Raw genomic sequence first — 23,736 nt, 5'->3', positions numbered from 1 at the left:
AGAAATAGTCTTAAAATCAGATCTGTTTTTTAAATGAAATCTGACGGCAGGGTCAATATCACTATAAAGTAACTTTGGTGTCCCCATCAGAATCACTCAGTTATCATGAAAATTTAGCAGAATAATGAAACTCTGAGGTCTTATTATAAATGGCCAAACATTTACACACATATCAGTACAATGATAAGTCTCTTGAAATGTGTTTCCTTCCTTTTATACCGTATTTTTTAATTGGATGTACATGATTTTGGCATGTCCCACACACTGCTCTGCTAACTACAGTGTGTGTAATAAGTGGTTAAATTATACTAAATTAAAAACTTATATATATGTTTTTATTGTCCACAACGAGTTATTTGATAAAACGAGTCATTTTGATCATGTGTATTCTATTTTCATAATAATATTGAACATTTTGCATGTGTCCTTGACATTTGCTGTCCACCCTGTCATTATGGGGAAACTGCCCCATAAAAAAACATCTGATGTTTTCAGTGACATCACTACCACCATTTTGTCTTTCTTCAGTGGAGGCTGAGACATTGGCTAGGTGCAGAGTAAGTATTTACACTTATATTTTGTGATTTTAATCATATTATGTGTGTAGTTGGATGTTGTCAAGCTTAACATGTCCACTCTGTCATAGTTACATTTCAATTAATATAAAAACATTTCAGAAATTCGAACTATATTTGTTCAACAGTACACAGTCACCTTGCTAACTGAATCATGTTGCTAACTGAAGGTCCACCATGTGCTCATTAAATGCTAATATTAGCCAAAAATGTCCACCCTGTCATTGTCCACCCTGTCAGCAAGCCTTTCATGACAGGGTGGACATGGTTTGTGACAGGAAGGACATGCACATAGTTTATGCCACATGCTGATAAATGTGTGTAATATTATAATAGCTATTACACACATTTTATAACACTACATGCTATACATAGTAGGAGTGGACAATATGGACTTTTTTGGGCAATTTCGGAATCAGCAAGCCTAGTTTGATAAGGCAAGCCTAGTTTACCTGGACCGCCAATTAAAGTGTGTCAGGGAACATTTTGAATTGTCTTTTTCAAGGAATGAGCTCAAAAGGAGCTGAGATAGCAAGGAGATATCGGGAACGTCGTGATGCTGACCCGGACAGAAGAAGAAAGTACCTTGAGAAAGAGAGGGACAAATGGGAAAAAGACAGAGAGACTGGAACGAAGAAGGGTGTCAATGAGCTTAGTGAGAGAGCGAAGAGGGCAAAAAGAAAGAAATGGAGAGAGGCAAAAAGTCAAGACAGAGCCAGAGACAGGGCCAGTGCTTTGCTACAGTCAGAGACACCACCAGACTCCCCTGCAGCTCCTGAAAATCAGCCTGAGCCAGGGCTTTCCAGGTTAGATCATTGGAAGTTTAGCTGATGACTTATTAGAAAGTTTAGATTTATTTGAAGGACAATTATCAACTGTTTATGTCCCCATAAAACGACATATTGATGACTAACTCGTTAAAATCTTACTAAAAATCCTTATATAATAATATACAAACATTTTGTGTTTCAGGCAACAGCGTCTAGGGGCAAGTGCTAGAAGAAGGTCGAAGAGGAAACTGAAAGATCAGATTGAAATATTGGAGGCACAGCTCGCAAAAGAGAAAACTAAAACTGAGAAATATAAGAAGAGGCTCCATAGGGCCAAGAAAGGAAGTTTGTCTAAATCACCACGATCAAAAGTCAATGCTTTGTTGGGACGTACAAAAGTGAATTCACCCATCAAAAGAGCTCTTATTTTCCATACATCCCTGATTGAAGATATTAAAAGAAAATATGAAAATGCAAAAACAAACAGAGAGAAGCAGTTGATAGCAAAAGTGATCAGTGGAAACATTCAGAAGAAGTACAAGCTCCAAAAGCATGCACAGACTGCTTTTGGCTACTCTAACAAGAGAGCAAAGTATCCTGTGGATCACCATGGGAGGAGGTGCGTCAGTCGAAATGAGTTGAGGAAGAACGTTACATCGTTTTTTCTTCGAGATGATGTTAGTCGAATGACGACTGGCCGCAAACAAACAGTCACACTGCTGAAGAAAAAGATGCAGAGGAGGTTGCTTACCGATACAAGGAAGAACTTGCATAGGAAGTTTCTCTCTGAGCACATTGGCCAGGTGTCATACACCTCCTTTTGCCGTCTCAGACCCTTTTGGGTGGTAACCCCCTCTTCCTCTGACCGTGACACATGTCTCTGCAAAAAACATGAGAACTTGCAATTCCTGGCCAATGCCTTGCAGAGCCAAGGGTTGCTGTCCTCAAGAAACATTGAGGAAATGTCTGAAGCAACCATGTGCGACCCGAAAGCCAAGGTCTGTGCTTACGGTGAGTGCAGTGAATGCCTCCTAACTTGTCACCCGATGCTGACAATTCCTGGGGAAGAGAACATTCGTTTTTCTCAGTGGATGACAGAGAAGATCACGAAGGATGAGAAGGTGTCAACAATCACAGTGAAAAGGGAGATAACAACAACGCAGCACGACCTTAACACAGATTTCCAGGAGAGGCTTCTCCATTTTAAGCGCCATGTCTTCAACATTAAATGGCAGTTTAATGCCTACAGGGAGCTCAGGAGGAGCCTGAAGCACAACGAGTCCCTTTTGCATATAGATTTTAGCGAAAATTACTCATGCAAGTACAGCCGAGAAATACAATCTGTGCATTTTGGAGGCTCACACCAGCAGGCCAGTCTGCACACTGGAGTGCTCTACACCGCTGGTGGACAAGCGCCGCACACCTTCTGCTCCATATCACCCTCCAGAAGACACGACCCTGTGGCCATCTGGGCCCACCTTGATCCAATTCTGAAGGTAGTGAGAGAACGACACCCTCAAGTCAGCATACTTAATTTTTTCAGCGACGGGCCTGCAACGCAGTATCGACAAAAGGGAAATGTCTTCTACCTCTCAACGGAACCCTACAAGTATGGCTTCAAAGAAATAACGTGGAATTTCTTTGAGGCTAGTCATGGGAAGGGGGCACCAGACGGTGTTGGTGGGGTCCTCAAGAGGTCAGCAGACCGAATTGTGGCCCATGGAGGAGACATCCCTGATGCCCAGAGCTTGTATGACAAGCTGAAAAGCCTGGACACATCTGTTGAGTTGTTCTTCGTCCCAGAGAGGGATATTGAATCAAAGACTCAGGTAAAAGCTATAGTCCGTTATCCAATTCACCCCATAGTCCTTCTGCCTCGGTTTCAGATCCCTGTCCCCCCTCTCCCGTCCAGATTACAGACTAGCTTTGTCAAATCTGATCCTTTCATGTGTTGTGGTTAAATAAAGTGTATTAATGTTTGATTCCCTCCCCCCCTATCACTATAGGTACCTGCAATAGCTGCGGTAAAAGGCACTCTAAGAATCCACCAAGCTATCAGTCTGACACCCGGCCAGAGGAAATACCGAGACATTTCATGCCTGTGTAAAAGGGAGGAAGGTGTTTTGGACTGCCCCTGCTTTAACCTTCAAGAGGTCACTCTAGCTGATGTTCCTGTTTCATCTGATGAGTCCCCAGCAATTGGAAAGGCACCAGATAACCCTAGGAGACCAGCAATGATTGAGGTGAAGCACATTGGAGAGTGGTGCGTTGTTAATTACGACAATGAAGCATACCCAGGTTTCATCATGGATGCAGAAGGGCACAGTGTGAAAGTTAAGTGTATGCACCGCAATGGCATAAACAAGTTCCATTGGCCAAGTCCCCGGGAGGACATATGTTGGTACTATGACTGGCATATACTTTGCCTAATACCAGAACCACAGGCTCTGAACAAGCGCTCAGTACAGATTGAAGCGTCTGCTTGGAAGTATGTGGAAGAGCAACTACAGAAATGAGCCATGTCTCTGCAGAAAGGGAGAGACTGTTTTGGAGACGCGTCTAAGTGATCTCTCTGTAACATGCTTCTTCTTTTTTTTAAATCAACTGTTCTCCACTTTAAAAAATTGTTCTTCTTGTTCTACAGTTGAATGTTTGACCTTCACTGTGCAGAATGATGTACAGAATTTAACACAAGAAGGCCACATTAATGTTCTTTATTCAGTGGCCGCATGCAGGTAGAGTGGATCAAAACCAGTCTGTTCAACTGGTCATTTCCCCCTACATGGGAAAAGGACCTCTGACATTTTCTTTTACATCATTTCCTTTAGATTTATTGCATTTATGAGACCATTCAAAATGACATTTCACAATGTGTCCACCCTGTCATGCCCAAGGTCCACCCTGTCATGTCATTGTCCACCCTGTCATTTTCATGTTTTATGAAAATAAACAAAATATTTTCACAAGTTACCAAAACCTTTTGTGTGATTCCTTTCTAACAAATGAGGGCCAAATAGTATTGTTTGAAAGTTTGACCAGATATCTTTGTTGTTAGATTTTATTTAGAAAAGAAAGTGCAACTCTTGCAGATTTTATAGAGAAACAAATAGTTTGCCATAATTTCATTATTATCCAAATACTTTTTCCATTAACTAAAATATAATGTTGAGAAAGGGACTAAATTGCTTTCTGAAAATGTACATTTTATAATCACTATGTAATTACAATGTATTTACTCTACTTTGAATGTGTCCATGACAGGGTGGATTCATTCACAGTTTGCATGTACATTGTCTGCTTGCTGTTAATTTATAAAAAGTGTGGGAGCTTGACCAACATCCATTTCTAACAGCATAACATATACTTAATACAATGAATATGAAGTTCAATGGAAAATCTCAGCTTTTTTTTTTGGAAATGGGGAAGTCTCAAATGCACCATATGGTGATATTGACCCGGCAGGCAGTTAGCTCTGATCACCTATGACAAATGCGCCGCACCTAATCGCTGGCCATTCAGCCACAGACACTGTTCGAAATGGGGGGGAGCTAGGAGGAGCTTGGCTCCCCCGAAGAGGGAGGGAGCTCCCCTGAAGGCTGACTTTGAGATAAATAGGGGGAGCCCAAAACAGTCGTGCATATTTGTGTCACACAGATTAGAAATGTTGAGTTTCTGGAAATAACAGTTCTTGAAATAAATAATAATTATTGTTCATTACAGTTTCTGAATATTTGTTTTATATTTGTGAATATGTCTGGGTGTTGCCATCTGTATGTGGCGGCGCTGCATTCTTACTTACGTTGCTATGATTATGGCGGTGATGCCGGCGCGGTATTTGAAATGTTCATATTGATATTTTTTTAACTCTGGCTGTGTAATAAAAAAATATGGCAAAACGAAAACAGCCAAGCGTCACAGCTTTTGGATTCACAAGCAAAGAAGCGAAGGAGTCTAAAAATGACCACGTGAACGGAAAACAACTTTTAGTTGGCCGGCTGTAAGCGGCGTTAGGGTCGAGTTTGACAGCTCCACACCGAGGGAGAGGCCTGCCGATGCGGAGCCTGAAGAGGCTTCAACAACGGCCACATCCGCCGGCATAGTGACACCGTCTGTATTAGTAGAAGAGTGTTTTTATAGCAATTGATCGCATCCGCGCTGCTGCGCCAGTCAACAGAGCGTGCGTGTGACATATTTAGTAGCAGGATGTGCTCTGAAAAATAGGGCTCCCCGAAAGCAAATGGGTAATTCGAAAACTGACAGAGCTCCTTCTATACAAATCAAACTGTAGACGGTGTGAAAGCACCTATTGTTTTAAATAATGGTCGGAATGTGACCCACTGAGCCTTCTGAATTACCGTGGGACAGCACATTCTAAACTAAAATGTTCAATCAATAAAGTAACATCTTATCTTATCTTAATAATATCTTCATATTAATAATAATAATAAATCATACAGTATGTGTCCGAAAGGGAGCAGGAGGAAGCAAACACAAAAATATACTGCATATTAAAGCAAACGATTGTAAAGGTTAAAGTATGAGCATAACAAATAAAGAAGTGTAATGTAAACATTTACATTATAATTATGATTATTTAATATATAAAGACTATATATTATTGAATTACAAGATTAGATATACTTTAGTTGATCTAAAATATTGATGTGTTAAAATGCTCTTCAAAACACAACTGAAAGTCCATGAAACTTGTCTTTCTGTATTTGTGAATGAAGCGCCATCTCCTGGTTAAAACCTGAAATTGAAAATCTGGCAACGCCCTCTTGGAAAATAGTGGGAGGGCTTAACATTCCTCTATACTGGTCTTTGGCTGGTGGTAGGCAGGAAGCTGTATGCTGGAGTCCGAAATTCAGTGCTCCATCTGTACACGTCTGACTCAGTGAGTATGTCAAACAGTCCGCCATCACCATAGAGCTTTCCAATGCTTGCAAGGTAAGCCATTGTTATATGCATACCTCCTAGTCTCATTGTGATCTTCCCTTTTAACAGCTCTGGTTCATTCCACAATATCTGTTGCGCTTTGCTATAAATTGCAAGGTCTGCAGTCACAAGCACATGGTGTTGTCCCAGTTCTTCAGCTAGCTGTACAAGCTGTATCATAGCTGTATAGATGGTGGACAAATCTGAGGGCGATTCTCTTATGAAGGGCACGTATAGTACACTGGCTACTGGACAAGGTGTGTCTGATGTGAAGGCATTGAATGCAGACCACGCAGGCATATGCTGTTGATTCTCGTTCTGGTTTCGGGCCAGCTTCCATACCAGGTCTCTGCCTTCTGCTGCTTTGGAGACTGCTGTGTTTATGTGTAGTATCTCAGGTTTGGGAAGTTCGGGCGGTTCTGGTCGCTTTGGAGGTTTGATATATCTGTAACCAGAAATAATAAGATAAGCTTGTTATCATATGCATTAAATATCAACTCAGAACACTAAACCTCACCAAGTATTCATATTGAACACCCCCACCAATGAATTTGTACTGTGACTATACACATGAAAACGGAATGAATACAAATTCAAATAATCCAAAGATACCTGTGAAGTTTCTCTCCATTCAAGTCAGCTGTGTTCAAGGTTGAGAGAGACCTCTCTGGGACTCGTGCTAGACATTCATATGCAGTGGAGACATGGCCTCTTCGGTACACAACATATGCCATAGCATGAGTTGTTTGCTTCCCGTCCAGAGTATTCCATTCTGATCAAAGTTATCGATGGCTGCATCAACAATTCCATGTTCAGTGACTCCAGTGAGGCCAGTTGGGATGTAGACACCACTCTCTGTCCCTGATATCTGGTCTGCTGCCACAGATGTGAGGAACTGTCGAACCTCTGTATAGGAAACACAGTGCCCCATTGCACTGAGCTCATTGATGAGTGACTTACTGCCAAATTGATGATGAATCAAAATGGCAAGTCCCAGTGTGATTGGCGTATGGATGTGACGGCACTGTGCAATGAGATCATGGCAGATTGCAATGACACGCAGATTGTCCTTCAAAGCTGGTTCCTCATCACAGGTCTCACAATTTCTGTGAGCATTTGAATCAACACACCAGTTCACAAAGTCATAAACATTGTTTGGTACATAGTTGCTGCAATGTAGACGTAATAGTCGATCACTGCTGACATATGATTTATGGTCATGGTCAACCTGCTCCATGCTCTTTCTCAATATGTCTGCAGCTCTATGTAGTATTTGCCTGTCAGAGAGACCTTGACTTTGTTGTTGTGTCTCACAGTCTGCTGTAGAAGCTGTTGTCTCTTCTAGCTTTTCTTCGAGTTGTACAGCTCTCATTGCCAATCCCATGGGCACACTTTCAGAGCATACAAAATCAGACTTTCCAGGTCGTTCTACAAATACCAGCCTGTGCTTGTAATGCAGTAAGAGCTTTTCCTTCAGTTTCCAGGAGCTGTATTTAGTGTGTTAGACCATCTCATCTTCTTCCCCAGACCTCAGTGTCTTCAGTATGCCATCAAACCTCCCAGCCAAGGAGTTGAGGGTCGTCACTTTCATTTCTTTTGAGAAAACAGTTTTGTCAATGAGTTCAGTGAGCTTAATAAAAGCTTTGTCATAGATACTGGTCTGCTGTTCTGATTCTTTTTTTCGTCTGGAAGCTACTATATTTAGTTTAGAGATATAGTGTTTAAGGCAGCTTCTATGATATTTGGCATTATATGCAAAGAGATCCGGATATGAGAGCAGCCGAAGATGTACAACTTCATCAAGCCTTTCTGATGCTGCATGAAGGACCTTGTCTCGGGTACTCTTACCTGTACCAGTCATAATGGCTGTCAGAGGTTCTGGTCTTGATCTGGCCCTCCCACAAATGAAACAATCTCTTCGTATGTCAAACGATAATGTATCAACCCTACTCAGTCTTCTTGAAGAGACTGATGCAGGTATGCTCTCACTTTCAACATTTGCAACTTGTTGCTCACTGATATTGGTCTTACTGGAGTAGTTTGCTCTACATGATCGATGAGATGATACCTTTATTTTAAACGAAATAACGAAATTGTTTCTTCCCTTTTTCAAAATGTTGACCACAGATGATACAACGATTTGGATCCACTGTTTGTACATCACTCCCCATTCTGGTAAAATTGAAAAAAAAGAAAAAAAGATACACTTCAGAATTTGTACAGTATCTATGTTGTACTTAAACTGTTTTTGTTAGGCTCTATTTACAGTATTGTTACCAGTGAGACTAATTAAGCCAGGAGACACAGAGTCTATTGTGAATATAGGCTACTGGACAGGCTGTTACATTAATGAAACATTAAGCTAGGTCACTTTCCAGTTAGCTAATTAGCCATTTTATTTGACAAGGTCCCATCTTTTCACAGTCCAAAAACATTTGCAATGATTTACCTGTCAGTTTGTGAAGAAACCCACGTAGGCAATGAGATGCAGATAAAGCAGGTGGAGTCAAATACTGTATTATAACTTCTTGATTCTCTACAGAGCTGAATGACTTGCTGTTATGAGGAGCATAAGCTTGAGTTGCTGGGCCGTCGATAAACAATGTGAGCAGAGACACATATTGCCCTCTTGAAGGTCATCCTACGTGAAGAAGACACCTCCAACACCACGTTTGCCCCCGCCGACCTCAAAGACAGCGTCAACTCCACTCTGTATTTTATCGACGGCATGACGTGGCCGGAGGTTTTGCGCGCGTACTGCGAGAGTGACCGGGAGTACCATCACGTTATGCCCTATCAGGAAGTGGATGAGTATCCTTATGGTCCTCTTGAGAGTAAAATCAAGGTGTTGCAGTTGTTAGTGGATCAGTTTGTGACCACCAACATCGCCCGCGACGAGCTGATGTCCAACTACTACTTCGTTAGTAGTTCTATTGCATTTTAGGCCTGCATTTTCTCTGCACGAATGTTGAAGTTGCAATATTTTACTTAAAAAAATAACAATTCTCAAGTTGTCATACCTTTTAGGGACTTCTACTCAAGATAATTTGTTAATATTTTCCACCCCTGATAAGTGAAGTCAAAATAAAACTAATTGGTGATACTATAGATTTAATTAGGACTATTTCATATTTTCCCCATTTGGGACACCTTATACGTTTAGTGACATAACTCCATGAGTATGTAAGCTACCTTTACACAATTATTATTGCTGGATTCAGTAGAACCACACCTTTCCAACAAGCCCTCATATGTGTTGCTATGGCAATCCATGTCAGAGTCACTACAAAGTAAAGAGAACATTCTACATAGATTTACATTTCCGCCTATTGTAGGTATGTGTTCAAATGACTGTATCTTCAATTTACATTAAGATATTGACATTCAATCTTTTCTATAATGCAGAGGGATGTCCTGACCTCAGGTATGCCAAGTTTTAAACCTATCAGACCTTCCATTGTGAATCTACATGAGTTGTTATGCCTCAACCCCCAGACGGCCAGGCTTTATTTTTAGTTTGGGGTGTCTAACTTTATATATCAATTTCACCACTTTTGCAGTAAAATATTTTTATACAACAATCCATTTCATGTATGGGAGGCCTTAGAGATGAGGAAAAAGTAAGTTGTGTTTTGTCCTAACTCCGGGAGCGGTATCTCGAAAACTAAAGCCCTTTTTGGCTGTTTGTCACAGGCCTACTAAGGGCTAATAGCTCATCTTGAGTCTGCTGATGTTTGCTATTGTCATTTCTGTGGTGGCAAAGTAAAAAAGAAAAGAGATAAGAAAAAAGACAACAATTAAGGACAAGTGTGGGCTTTTTCAGCGTTTGACCTCGGTCACAGCCTTCTCTCCATTATTTGAGCAAATGCCTTCTTCCTGAGTCACTTCTCTCCTCCATCACAGCGGCTGTGCATATCACTTTTGCGTTGCTTGCGGAGCCTGCGCTTGGTTGATGACTGTCCTCCTCCTCATTCACTTGTTCACTTTCGCTGGTAATATTCTCCTCTGTACCTCTCTTCCGAATACCTCCCGTTTTGAGCCACGTTTTTAACATCATTCAGCTTTCTTCTTTCCTTAGCTTGCTTGCAACGTTAGCGGGTGGTAAGGTCGTAATTAGCAACACCAGAAATCAAATCAAATAAATATTTTCGTTTCTAAATCTAAAAAAATGCAATAGCCTATTAGAACTAATTCAAACCACAGTTTCAATTATCTCAAGCTTATTTTCATTCGTTGTAGTATATTGATAGTATGATTTATTTTTTAATTAATGTTATTCAATCAAGCCTCAAACTGATGGCACTAGTCCCTATAGCCTGTTTTAAATTGAAGTTGTCTGAGGTCCTTACCATCAGCTGCTCTTGCAGTAATAATAGTGCACCTTAATGTCCCAAATGTGCACAATGTAGTGACTCCTTTTTGTTTACTTAGTTGTGTTTCCTGTATTTTATATGTCTGTGTTATGTGTAAAGGTTAAAGGTGGGGTAGGTACGTTTGAGAAACCGGCTCGAGATACACTTTTATTATATTCCATGGAATGCTCTTAACATCCCGATAGCAATGAATATCTGAAGTGCTTTGACGAAAAAATCCTTAAAAAAATGTCATCTGTGGAAGGCTCTGTAAGGAAGTGGCATATTTTTTCCGGTTGTGTATTTTCAAACTCTAGCTCACTCGAGCTGGTCTCTCCAAAATTACCTACCCCACCTTTGAATACAAATTTTTTTTTTAAATAAATAAATTCATCTTTTTTTTTTTTTTCATATGTCAGATTCCTCCACGTACCACTAGCGGGAGCTGGCGTACCACCAGTGGTACGCGTACCACAGGTTGAGAACCACTGCCCTAGTGGATTAAGCTGGAAATTAAAATAGCGCACTCTGGTGGTAGTACATAATTATTACACAAATAGAAGAAACACCATAACATTGTGAAGTATAATTTTAAGTGTTATAAATAAACACATGCTTGATCGCCAAGATAGAATTGCAAGTGGTTTCTAATTATAAGAGAAGAAACTTTACATAATACTTTTTCAAACACCAATTTATTGAAGCTAACACAAGTAGTGACATTAGCATAATTTCATACATTTCGGTATGCACTGTACACAGGAGATTTGGATTTGAACCATATTCATATTTCAAAGTCAAAACCATACACGGTAAAACTTTATTTTAACATTTCATATTTTAATTTTGCATAATTTTTATATATTAATTAACTTTATTAATATTTTACCTAAAACTTAAAAAAAAACTTAAAAAAAAAAAACTAACTTAAAAAAAAATACAAATAAATTAATAAAACCTTGAGCAACTAAAAAAAAAAAACAGATTTAAAGTTCGGACGAACAGCAACGAAGGTGCTAGTCAGAAGATTAGTGCTTCATCTTTGATAAGTTAATAAATAATTAGAGAACATGTCACCAAAACAAACTAAGTTGAGACTAGACGCAGAGCCAGGCTCAACAGCAGATATCAAGGGAAGGATAAAAATCATATCAGATGCTATAACAGTTCCGAATCTTAGACAAAAGACATGGAACCACATGGAGAAACTGTTGGAACAGTGGCAAACAAGAAGACTGTTTCCAGCAGATGATCAGCCTGGACCAACGAAAGCCCATAGAAAAGCTGTAGTTGAACATGAGAATGCTGAATACCTACAACAGGAAAAAGCATGGATCAAAGCCGGACAACCCCCTTGGTGTGGACCTGCTAAAAGCGCTATGAACAGAGCTGAAAAAATAAAATCTAGAGTTACAAGTCTGGTACTCCATCTAAAATATGTCAGCCAAGAATCAACGAACAGCATGTATGTGGCTCAAGGAGCAGAGCTCACAGCAAAGGAAGATAAGAAAGAAAAGACAGAAGAAGCTCCAGTAATCCAACCTTCAAAGCTCCTTCCAAGCCTGACGGATGCGCCTCCTCCCTACATGACAGATAGCGGCTGGAGAAGGAGGATTGAAATACCAATCATGGACTCACAGAGACATGGAAGCATTAGTGGCAAAGCTACCTCCACTCACGAAAGGAGGTCAGAAGTGGGTGAATGATCTGGAGAGATACACAGCCCAAGACCACCTGTGCTTGGGAGACATGAGGGCCCTGCTCGGACGGATTGAAGGACGACTTGAAGTGAGAGCAATAGATTCCAAGGCCAAATGCACCAACTCTCCAGATTACATTTGATTCAACAAAGTCAGGTCGAGGTATTGGGCTGCCATTCGTCAAATCTACCCAACAACACGGAGTTTACATGCCCTCAACAGCCTGAGAAAAGAACCGGGGGAAGACATGTATGCCTTCCTGAAGAGATGTGAAGGAGTGTGGGAGGACTGCACTAGAGAACGACATGACGTTTCACCGTCTGTCGTAATGCTGTGGAAGAACGCGGTCATTAACGCCCTTCCCCAATCAGTGCAGGCAAGCCTGGGAGATGTGGTGGCATTGGACGCTATACCCATTGAAGAATGGAGACAACATCTAATTTACCACGATATGAAATACCAAGCAACCCAGAGAGAAAGTGACGAAGAAATTAAAACATTACAACTAAGACTCTTGAAGATACAAATAGCTGAGAAAGATACCGAAGCTAATAAAAACAAGAAAGCGGCAAGGCAAATGGCAGCTACATCAGAGAAGGCAGGGCAGATACCTCCAACAATTCAAGGAAGAACCAGAGAATGCAGGGCAGACATCTCAAACAGTTAAATCTCAGATAGTGCCAGAGAATCAGATGCAGAACCAACAACCAGGAGGTTTCCGAGGAGGCAGAGGCAGAGGAAAAGTTCTCCGGTTTGAGGGATGCTACATATGCAATCAGCTGGGCCATTGGGCTAGAGATTGTCCACAACAACAAATGAAATACCCACCACATGCACCAAACAACCATCCACCATGCAGTTTCCATGATGACGACGGAGGCAGGGGGTCCCAGAGATGTCAAAGACGTACAGGATTTCCAAACATGAACCAAATGCCACCGACAGCCTGGTATCAACCACAACAATGAGGAAGCTTAGAGGACCAGACCATCAGGTGATGCATCTTCAGCACTAGAGTATTTAGAAAACCAGCTACATAGAGCCACGTATGTCACCACAGGAGGGAGAGGTTGAATGTTATTTAAAAGATAGTGAGTAGAATATTGCATTTACACATAAAGCATCCACAGAGTAGTAGAAGATTAAGACATAGTAGAATATTTAGCAGACTATTTTTGTAATTATGAGAAGGATACAGATTACAAGTGATGTTGTTCCCCCACACAGAAAACTATTGTGTCGACACAGCTAGTGAGGTCAAGACGATGGGCTTCCACCCAAAATATGCAAGGGGCGGCGATACACCTGACGTGAAGCTGTCCAGACCTGAAAACAGAAACTCGATTCTGCTGTGGTGAAGTCTGGCTACAAAGGGAGGTGTTCCGATAGGGTCGCTTGTCTCAAACCAGTGAAGAAGTCAACAAGAACCCAGCTGAACTAGAGAGTGACTGTTAGTGGGAGAACTGTGATGGAGCGACAGAGACTGGCCCAACATTTTCCAGCCAGTACATAGATAGACCCCGTCAGAAGACCGGGGCTGTGTTTAAAGGGGAACTTCATTTTTTTCTCAGCCAGAAGTGCAGTTTTTAATCAAACAATTATGTGATTTATGGAGTCAGATAAATTTTTTCTCATAAACACAATTTTATGATGGGTCTGAAGTATCTGTTTTAAGGCATGAGCTGCAGATTAAATAACATAACACTGATTGAGAGCTTGGAGGAAGAAGTTGTAGGGTTTTTACAACAATTTCAAGAATCAGTCTTTATTTATTTATTCTTGAGTAACTTTACTGATTTATAGTGTAGTGCGTAAGGCAATATCTCATTTTGAGTGAAGGGCACCAGCCCTTCATGCAGGTCACTCTCTGTGAGAATAGTTCATATTTTCCCTCCAGTTTGGAGAAATATTATTTTATCATATGTTAGTTCAGCAGTATTAACCAATCCTCTAATCCTAGAATTATTGAGACGCATTAGCGGAACCAGGGGTATTGTTTTTTGCAGCAACGATGATGCATAATACCATGACAAAAGCCATTATTGAAACAAGTAAAATATTTTTTGTGCTAATGGCAGATTTTTTAGTGAATATGCATTTATACCATCAGAAAACCATGCATCTTACGATATTTTTGTACGCCTTATGGGTACATGGAGAAGTTATATTTATTTAATGCAACGTTATGGGTTTTACATGTCCTGTTCAAAATAGGGTAATCATTGCAATATTAATTGAGCATGTTATGCTCAAAGGAGGGAGTGTGATGATTATACAGATATGTTGATTTCAGTGACGCTGTAGTTAATAAATAATAACATGTAGTTAACAATAGGTCTCATAACAACAAGAGGTATGCCAAAGCTTGGGCCTTCTCCAAGGAGGGAGTGGTCCAGTTTTAGATATTAGACAAATAGAAGTGGATGAATATGTCAGAACTCTGAGTAATATTATGCAAGTTTGTCTACACAGGCTAGGAAAACTACAGAGATACCAGACGAGACACCAGAAGAGACTCCTGTTCGGCCAGGTGATTGGGTGAGGGTGAAAGTTCACAAAAGACAGTGGGCTGATCCCCGATGAACGGAAGCGTGAAAAGTTGTAACGAACTTCACACGCGCTCCGGTTTAAAGGTAAAGAAAAAGGAGCAAATTGACACCACCTCACACATTGTCACCCTTCACTGGCAACTTCCAGAACATTATTGGGAGTTAGGACTGATTTGGGAGAGCTGGAACAAAACAATAAATAGAAATAAGATAAAGATAGAAACAGCTCAAAAGACAAATTGTCTATAGATTTTTATAGATTGTACATTAAAGTGAAAACCTATTTTTTTTTAAAAAAAATTTTTTAATTTAAATTCTGTAACGGACACAACCAGGGATAAAATAGAGATGATGACGAGAACAAAGCCAAACCAATTGTGGGGTCCCCTAGGGATAAGAGTCAGAATAGCATTGTTGATTGTGCTCATTACACTTGGCACCTTGTTGGTTGGATGGGGAGTATAATATCAAGTAAAACATGGATCCATTAGTTCACTCATAGAGAATGCCCACATCACTAACAAGACTCCAGCTGTGTTTCAGAGACTTTCACTTATCCCCAGAGCCAAAAGGTCAGCTGAGTAACAAAAGGACGAGTTAGAAATACTCGTTCCCAAAGGTGAGGCGGTTATAATCAAGATAATTCACCGCCCTTATATACAGTTCTTGTATCAAATGATGAGATGGGTTTAAGTGATCGGGATATGTAAGTGATGGGGATTAACAGATTAGGGGAATCTCTAAATACACTGGATCCATGTTTTAGTCTGTAGCAGAAACACCCCCTGTTAAGTTTATGAACAACCGACCGGTGACCTGAGTAGAATTATTGAAAATGATTACAGTTGAAACAGGCTACTAACCCACAAGTACAGCGGAGCTATGTGCAGGTGCTCATAAGCGGAGGATCACATCTGTAGCACTGGTAAGCTAACCGTTTATTTTCTTCAAACTTCAGTTATAACACGGTGTGTTGTCAGGACAATTCTGTTTGTGATTTATTGCATTTTGCAGTCAAAGTAGTTATAACGTCTACTGACTGGGAGTTAATTTAAATAGTCTGGTAACGTTATTGAAGTATCATGCTAAAAGCTGAACTCTTTATTTTCGTCAATTCATACTGTTGTGAAGCGGGGGGTTCGAAGCTACATCTGAGCGGGTTCAAATTTAACGGGCAGTCGTGTTAGCGTGCTAAAAATGATTACCTGCCGTTTTTGCAGGTTAACGGTTACGGCTCAGTGCGCGGCCAAGTCTGTCTCAAGTCTGCCTGCCACGGACCACGGAGCTGTGTGCACATGAGCGGAGGATCACATCTGTAGCACTGGTAAGCTAACCGTTTATTTTCTTCAAACTTAAATTATAACACGGTGTTGTCAGGACAATACTAACTTCTGTTTGTGATTGAGTGCATTTTGCAGCAAAACGCTACAGACGAGGGGTTATGTTCTGCATTGCATAGGAACCCCAGTGTTTTTTCAAATGTGTTGGTGCGAACTGCAAGCAAACAACGGTGTATTGTCAGGACAATACTAGCTTCTGTTTGTGATTGAGTGCATTTTGCAGTCATAGTCAGTGTTGGGTGTAACGCGTTACAAAAGTAACGGAGTTACAGTAATATATTACTTTTTGCTGTAACGAAGTAATGTAACGCATTACTAATGAAATGTGGGTAATATATTACCCGTTACAATGCTCAGTAACGCAGTTACAACACATTTTAACCCGAAATTAAATGGTGTTTTGTTTTTTAAGAAATGTATTAACATAGCGAGACATTCCGACACCGGACAAATTGTGCGGGTCGATTAGTAAACCTGGTGTTTACCCTTCAGGCTTCGCGTCGAGATCTTCGGGGAAGTTGAACGTTATGCAACCATTCAAAAAAGAGAACGTAGCGAAAAATACAAACAACAAATTGTGTCAGGTGCGCGTGACCTGCTCCGCTGCGCGTGCATCATTTCCAAAGTGCTTCCACAGCAGTGACACACATCTGATCTGTGGATAATCATTTATACGAAAATGGTTAAAGCAACCATCACTAAACGCCAGCAACACTGCATCTACTGCAGACAGTAGCAACAGGTCAGATGCGGACATCACGTTACCCTCCGTTGTGGACACTAGCTTACTCCCGCCTGACTCACCAGCCCCGGAGCAGCAGTCTTCGTCGCCCGAAACTACGCCACCCCTCTGCGGCCCGCAGGTGCCAGGTATATCTAAACAACTACCGGCCTGTACAGTGGGGTAAGGCGGTCATTTTGCAGCTTGTGGTATAAAAATAGACAATGGCTAGAATATTCATGTGAAAATAGTACCATATTCTGACATGCCTGTAGAAATGTTGGGTCAAAAATAATGCATACAATAGCCATACTTGTCAACCCTCCCGATTTTCGCGGGAGACTCCCGATTTCATTGCCCTCTCCCGGTTTCCTCCCGGGGTCATATTTCTCCCGCATTTCTCCCGATTTCTGACTAAATCTGATTTAAACACGACTGTTTCCACTCCGACTTTAATACAGCTACACCATTGTTTGGTTTCCATGGTAACACGTCTCTTTAGTAGCGCGCGCAACTCAAAGTCTGAGAGGGTGAGGCAGATATTCACAGAAAACAGAACAAGAATCAACAACTACTCTACTCTCTGCTCACTCCTTTCCTGTAAAATACAGGTCCAACCCACACATATGCTCCATCAAGGATGGTGCTACAGGCCGCAAGGCAGTGCACTTACAACTACAATAAGCATGTTAATGTTAATCTAACAGCTCCGGCGATCCACTAGCACCGCCCCCCCCCCCCCCTCCAATTTTGCATTTTGAAATGCTCCCGATTTCTGAGGTCTAAAGGTTGGCAAGTATGACAATAGCACAGATGCCTTCACCTAGGCCTGTCACGATAATTAATTTTGTTGGACGATAAATTTTCCTGGAAATTATTGCGATAAACGATAATATTGTCGACCGTTGTAAGACCATTTTAGACCACTGACATAATGATAATATATAATAATAATTCAAGTACAACCTTTCAAAGAGAACCTTTTATTGAACATTGCAAATTAAGTGTGAAATAATATTGAAATATATAAATGATATATAATAAAAACAAATAAATTAAAATAATTAAATAAATCACACACAACCAAAACAATACATTAAATAGACTCAGGCTTGAAAACAGAGCTCTTGTGGTCAAAACAGGCAATTGCATTTTAAAATGCAGTAGTAAAATAAATATGAGCAGACAAGCAAAAAAAACTCCTTAAAACAAAATTCAAGTGTACAGGTCACTGTCCATACAAAGATCCAGATGCCTCAATAGGCCATATCCAAATCTATAAATCAAAGATTCCGAGCAAGGAACACCAACATGTTTACCTTGTGGGGCTTAAGGCAGGATCTCTCTGGGGTAGCAATGTTGCCAGCTGTGCTGAACATTCTCTCTGAGCTAGTGCTTGTTGCACAAATGCACATGTATTTTTTTGCTAACTTGGCCATTAAAGGAAATCTCCTCTGATTATCACGCCACCACATCAAGGGATCGGATGATGCATCAACTGCTTCTTCCTGGAGGAACTTTGTCAGCTCTAAATCAACAAGTACTCTTTTTGGGAGCACAGCCTGGGGCTGACTTGTGGTTAATTGGGCTTTTCTGTTCTGTAGAAGGTCACTCAGCCTCTTCTTCCTGGCAGGTGCTGGTGGAGGTTCATCATTTCCTCCTGCAGCTTTACTGCAGCTCTCTTCGCTGCTGGCACCTTCTCTGCTTCCTTGTTGCTCTTTCATGTCCAGTAGCTCTTGCACAAGCTGTTGCCTGACATCATCCAAGACTTCTGCATCCTCCATGCTACCACAATACCTCGGATCCAAGACGGTGGCCTTGGTCAACAAGAGCTGGATGTTTGGTGGGCTGTATTTCTGTGCCAATACCCTGCACATGTTGCTCTTTATGTTTTCTGTGAGTTCAGTGTCATCGGGGCCTGGTGATAAAAGTTCACCTTTTAGTAGTTCCAACACAGGCTTAACTGAGGACGCTGTGACATGTTTTTCCGCTGATAGCACATCTGTGAAATCAGCCACTGGCTTCATTGCTGCATTTATGGATTCTAACACAGAAACATCCTGCCAGGTTGGGGTCAGGTGGCCATGTTTTCGATCCTCAACGAGGACACGTCTTATGGCTGGGAGTTGCTCCAGCACCCTCTCTATCATCTTTTGCTTTGTTCCCCATCGTGTGGCGACATCCTGTGGGAAAGATAACATGTTATTTTTCATTAGTCTAAATCAACATAATTAAACAAATACTACTTTTCCCATTTCCATTATTTATCACAAATAATTGTACATGTTATTATAATGTAACCAACGATCTAATACATGCTAATGAAAGAACATTACAGGTCCATATGTAATTCACAAATTAAAAATAAGAACTCTTTATTTAATCTTAAATGAACCTTTAACATATTTTTTGTTAAATATTAACACAACTATCAATGATTTATCCATCACTCACCAGTATTAGACTGTGTTGGGGGAGATTGGCTTCAGTCTGTGCCTTTCTCAGGTCTCTCTTCTTTAGCCAGCTGAGGTTGAAGGTGTTTACAAGATTCCTACACACTCCCATGGCACGTGCTGTGCGATCCTTGTCACTGTCCAAACCATGAGACACAGCCAAATGGAGGTTGTGGCCAAAGCAGTTGAGCCATGGCAATCCGAGTTGGTGTATTGCAGCCACAATGTTAGCACCATTGTCTGTGATTATACAGGCAAGTTTGCTCTCCTCCAGTGCCCAGTCTGCTAAAGCAAACTGCAGGTTTTCTGCAAGTATGTTAGCAGTGTGGTTGTCCGGTATGTACCTGGTCTCTAAACACTTCGACTGCAGAGTCCAGTCATCTGTAATGTAATGCACGGTTAAGCTCATGTATGGTGTCATATTAGAGCTTGACCACATATCGGTAGTTGCAGAGTAAAAAGAGATGTCTTTTAACTCTTTCAGAACTTTGTCTTTCACCTGGTTGTATAGACTTGGAATGGCAGTTTGGGAGATGAAGGTTTTTTTCGGCAGTTCGTACTGCTTGTCAAAAGTTTGCAACATTTCTTGAAATGCTTTTTTTTCAACTATGTTAAATGGCTGCATCTCTTTGGCTATGAAGCGGCTTACGCTGTCTGTGAGCGTGAGCCATTTTGTGCTATCGCGTTTGTATTTGCCTTGACGGGCAAATGCATCGGTTATTGCAGAATGTCGGGAAGGTGGGGGCTCTCCATCTCCAGCTGCCGTCTTTGCTCCCAGCTGGAAAAACGGAATGGGGTGGTTGTGTTTCAAGTGCAGTTTGAGATTTGTGGTATTGCTAGCTTTTGTTGCTACCTTTTTCAAACAAATGCGACACACCGGCTCATTAATATCCGTAGGTTGGCCTCGTTCATTTGGTTTGAATCCGAAATACTCCCACACCGGAGATGTGGAATTAGGTTTTGTAACCAATTCCATTTCTATTTAAATTCCCCTCGAGTAAGTCACACGTTGTCTCCTGCTTGTCTCGCTATATTATTAATGTGGATGCTAGATCATGCTGCTACACTGCTGCACGTGCACGTGGAGTGTCTGACTCCTGACCTTGCTCTGTGTGTGAGCCCCGCCCCTCGCAGCCCGCCAGGCCGGCAGAAGCAATGCGGACGCGCGTGGCCGGCAGCCACAGCGCGCCTGGCGAAAATTATGGTCACATCCTTATGTAAACGCCAATTTATCGAGCTCAGAAAAGTTATCGAGTCCCTTTTTATTTATTGCACGATAAGTCAATTTATCGATTATCGCGACAGGCCTACCTTCACCACGAATGGCTACAAAAATATCTCATATCCCAAGCTTATTATCAACGAGCTGATGTTGCAGCTGAAATGTTCTCCAGGTCACAAAGTCAACCTCACATAATGATGTGATACCAGTTTTCAAGCACAGTAAATATTCTCTTCCCAGCGTATATGATGGGACCAAGGTGATGATGTAGTAGGCTACATGGTTTTAATAATACTTTTGCCTTTCAATGTTTGCCATTTCAAACCATGAGCATGGTTTAAATAATATTTGCCTTGATTTACAATATGTTAACCTTCATTATAGTCCTTGACAGCGGTCTGTACTGCTGTATTAACAACATGTCACATGTTAAGAATTTACAATCAGATTCGAGTATTCAACGAAGCCCTGTAATACAATTTGTTAGTAGCCTTAAGGGCCTACACAGTTGTTATGCTACCACATCGCCCTTCACTGGATGCATAATGAGCTGCACTAAACTACATTTTCAGCATTTAAAATACCTAGCTATTCTTTTGCGGTTATTTTGGTGAAAGTAACTAAAAAGTAACTAAAGTAGTGTAACTCATTACATTTCAGAGACAGTAATATTGTAATGTAACTTATTACTTTCAAAAGAGAGTAATGAGTAATATGTAATATATTACATTTTGGAAGTAACTTGCCCAACACTGGTCATAGTTATAACGTCTACTGACCGGGAGTTAATTTAAATAGTCTGGTAACGTTATTGAAGTATCATGCTAAAAGCTGAACTCTTTATTTTCGTTCAATTCATGCTGTTGTGAAGCGGGGGGGTTGAAGCTACATCTGAGCGGGTTCAAACTTAACGGGCAGTCGTGTTAGCGTGCTAAAAATGATTACCTGCCGTTTTTGCAGCAAAACGCTACAGACTTTGAAGGGTTATGTGCTGCATTGTAAAGTGAATAGGAACGAACCCCAGTGTTTTTTTAAATGTGTTGGCACAAACTGCAAGCGAACATTTTGTACTTACACAGCTTTTAAAGCTCACTTTTATCGGATTCACAATGTGCCTGCAGCCACCGCCAGAGCCATTGTTACAGATTTGAAATGTGCAATTTCATTATGTGCGCGCCAATTACAAACAGTGAAAGAACTTATATCCCATTTAAAATATCATATAGTGGAGGGACGACCTGTGTTATGTCCAGTAACTGGTTGTACAAATAATTTCACTGTAAAATCGTCATTTACTGCTCATATGTCCAGAAAACACAGAGCATGTTCTGTTGATAGCATAAGTGACATGTACAGGGAAGCCATTTCTCAGTGTTCTGCACATGAAAATGCTTCCCAGAGCCCAAATGATGCAACAACAAATGAAAGCACTGATTTGCCACAGCATTTCAATGAGACCTATCTTAGGAATGTATGCTTATTCTACTTAAAATTGCAAGGGCAGCTCCTTCTTCCAGCTTCAACAATACAGACCATTGTCGAAGAGATGCAAAATGTGCATGAGTTGGGACAGGATTACATTTTAAGTAAACTACGTTCACTTTTAAAAGATGACATGTCTCTAACTCAGGGGTGCCCACACTTTTTTGGCTGGTGAGCCACTTTTGAAATGACCAGCTCACCGAGGTCTACCAACCAAAAATAAAATCCCAAATTGCAAGGGTTGCTGATAAGATGTTTTATTTATACATGGGAGAACTAAAATAGGGCTGCAACAAACGACTAATTTGATAATCGATTAATCTATCGATTAATGAAACGATTAATCGACTATTCGGACTATTACTGTATGCCTTGCACAATTTCTTAAACGCTCTTATTTAGCCATCAACTTTTAGATTTAGCTTGAGGTTGTTTTAGGCATGTGGAAACTAACAATGAAGACAATAAAGATGAATACTTGATTCAAAAATACATATATTATTCAATTAACTTAACAAATTGTGAACAAAATTAACATTGCTTTTTATTTAAATTGAATAAATAATGTTTCACATCAAAAGAAACAACAATGTTTTAACAAATCGTATTAAATAATGTGATGACAGAATTGTAAACAGAATAGCTGAAACTTTAACAAAATAAATAACTCAGTTACCTGTAATGATTAACCCATGTTTGTATCATTGAGTTAACTCCGTGTGTTGCTGCTAGCATACATAGCACCTGACGTGGTAACGTTACTCGTGGATGGGGCTACAGAGCTACTAGAAAGACAGTGGAACCTGGTGCATTCCTCCGTCTGAATGTGGTGCACTTTTGCTAAATGTTTAGACAAATTGCTCGTGTTACCGCCCTTACATGCTAAACTCTTATTGCACTCTTGGCAACGAGCATTGTCCGCCCGTAAGTTGGTGCGAAAAAACGGGCGAACATACGGGCGTATTTTCATATGATAATGAGCCCCTCCTTCTGATTTCCATAGCCAATGAGTTCAAAGTTTCTGTAACGAATCAGTGAAGAGTAAAGCCAGACCAAAGTAATCTGTAGAGGAAAAGTTCCTGACATTGTGAGGCTGTGAATTGTACATTATCCCAGATTGTACAACCAGATCCCTCTGGAGTGTGAAGTGAAGGGTATTTTCTAAATTTTTAGATGTCTCCTTAAATCACCTTTTTAAATGTACTTCTTATAACATGGCATGGTGTTACATATCAAAATGTTCAGTCTCTGGTCTTGCTAGAAATGCCAAGTCACTCACCTTAGAGCACTGTGTTATGAGATACTTAGCTTAAAAATCCGATTTTTGGAAAACTTAAAAAATGTACTCATGTCATCCATTTTTTTTGGTGTACCAACGTTTTTGGTTCACAAAAGTTGTGAAATATATGAATTAGCCTATAGGCCTATATAAATGTGTTATTCATGTCTAAAATGAAAATGTGTACATTTGAATTTCGATTAAAATACTCTACTTTCACCACAGAAAAGTTACATCAGGACTGATTCATGACTTCATATTCCATATTGAGGTTCATGTGATGTGTACAAATACAAATTGAGCATTACAACCAACTATTTATGTTAACATAAGAAACTGTAAAATCTCAATATTT

At 40.6% G+C, this 23,736-nt stretch overlaps 5 protein-coding genes across 6 annotated transcripts in view; 2 read left to right on the top strand and 3 right to left on the bottom strand.

The window, feature by feature from the left end:
• LOC307035385 (uncharacterized protein) overlaps positions 1–23,736 on the bottom strand; it is a 464,943-nt gene that overhangs the window by 350,128 nt on the left and 91,079 nt on the right. The window lies entirely within an intron of this gene.
• On the top strand, positions 1,207–9,227 carry LOC307037225 (uncharacterized protein; the record flags this gene model as incomplete). Its single annotated transcript, XM_079678004.1, has 4 exons — positions 1,207–1,381; positions 1,548–3,174; positions 3,352–3,678; positions 8,919–9,227. The coding sequence occupies exons 2-4, from the start codon at positions 2,032–2,034 to the stop codon at positions 9,225–9,227; spliced, it is 1,779 nt and encodes a 592-aa protein (XP_079534130.1). The 5' UTR covers positions 1,207–1,381; positions 1,548–2,031.
• LOC307035379 (E3 SUMO-protein ligase ZBED1-like) lies at positions 16,733–20,520 on the bottom strand. Its single transcript, XM_079674595.1, has 2 exons — positions 19,400–20,520; positions 16,733–19,128 (listed from the first exon to the last, which is right to left on the bottom strand). Exons 1-2 carry the CDS (start codon positions 20,372–20,374, stop codon positions 18,229–18,231), a joined length of 1,875 nt encoding a protein of 624 aa, XP_079530721.1. The 5' UTR covers positions 20,375–20,520; the 3' UTR covers positions 16,733–18,228.
• Positions 16,972–23,736, top strand: part of LOC307035383 (uncharacterized protein) — a gene marked incomplete at its 5' end in the record, with an annotated part of 33,534 nt that continues 26,769 nt past the window's right edge. Inside the window, one exon of the mRNA XM_079674605.1 lies at positions 16,972–17,128. Coding sequence (XP_079530731.1) covers positions 16,972–17,128 — 157 coding nt within the window. The remainder of the gene's footprint in view (positions 17,129–23,736) is intronic.
• Positions 23,679–23,736, bottom strand: part of LOC307035386 (uncharacterized protein) — a 65,395-nt gene continuing 65,337 nt past the window's right edge. For both annotated transcript variants that reach the window (XM_079674612.1, XM_079674611.1), the window contains exon 6: positions 23,679–23,736. This exon is cut by the window's right edge and continues 783 nt beyond it. The gene's annotated coding sequence lies outside the window, so the exon portion shown is untranslated.

The sequence above is a fragment of the Notothenia rossii genome (genome assembly GCF_949606895.1).
Source record: "Notothenia rossii genome assembly, chromosome: 4".
Taxonomy (NCBI): Eukaryota; Metazoa; Chordata; class Actinopteri; order Perciformes; family Nototheniidae; genus Notothenia; species Notothenia rossii.
Note: the sequence above shows the minus strand (reverse complement) of the source record. Positions and strands in the feature narration are given on the sequence as shown.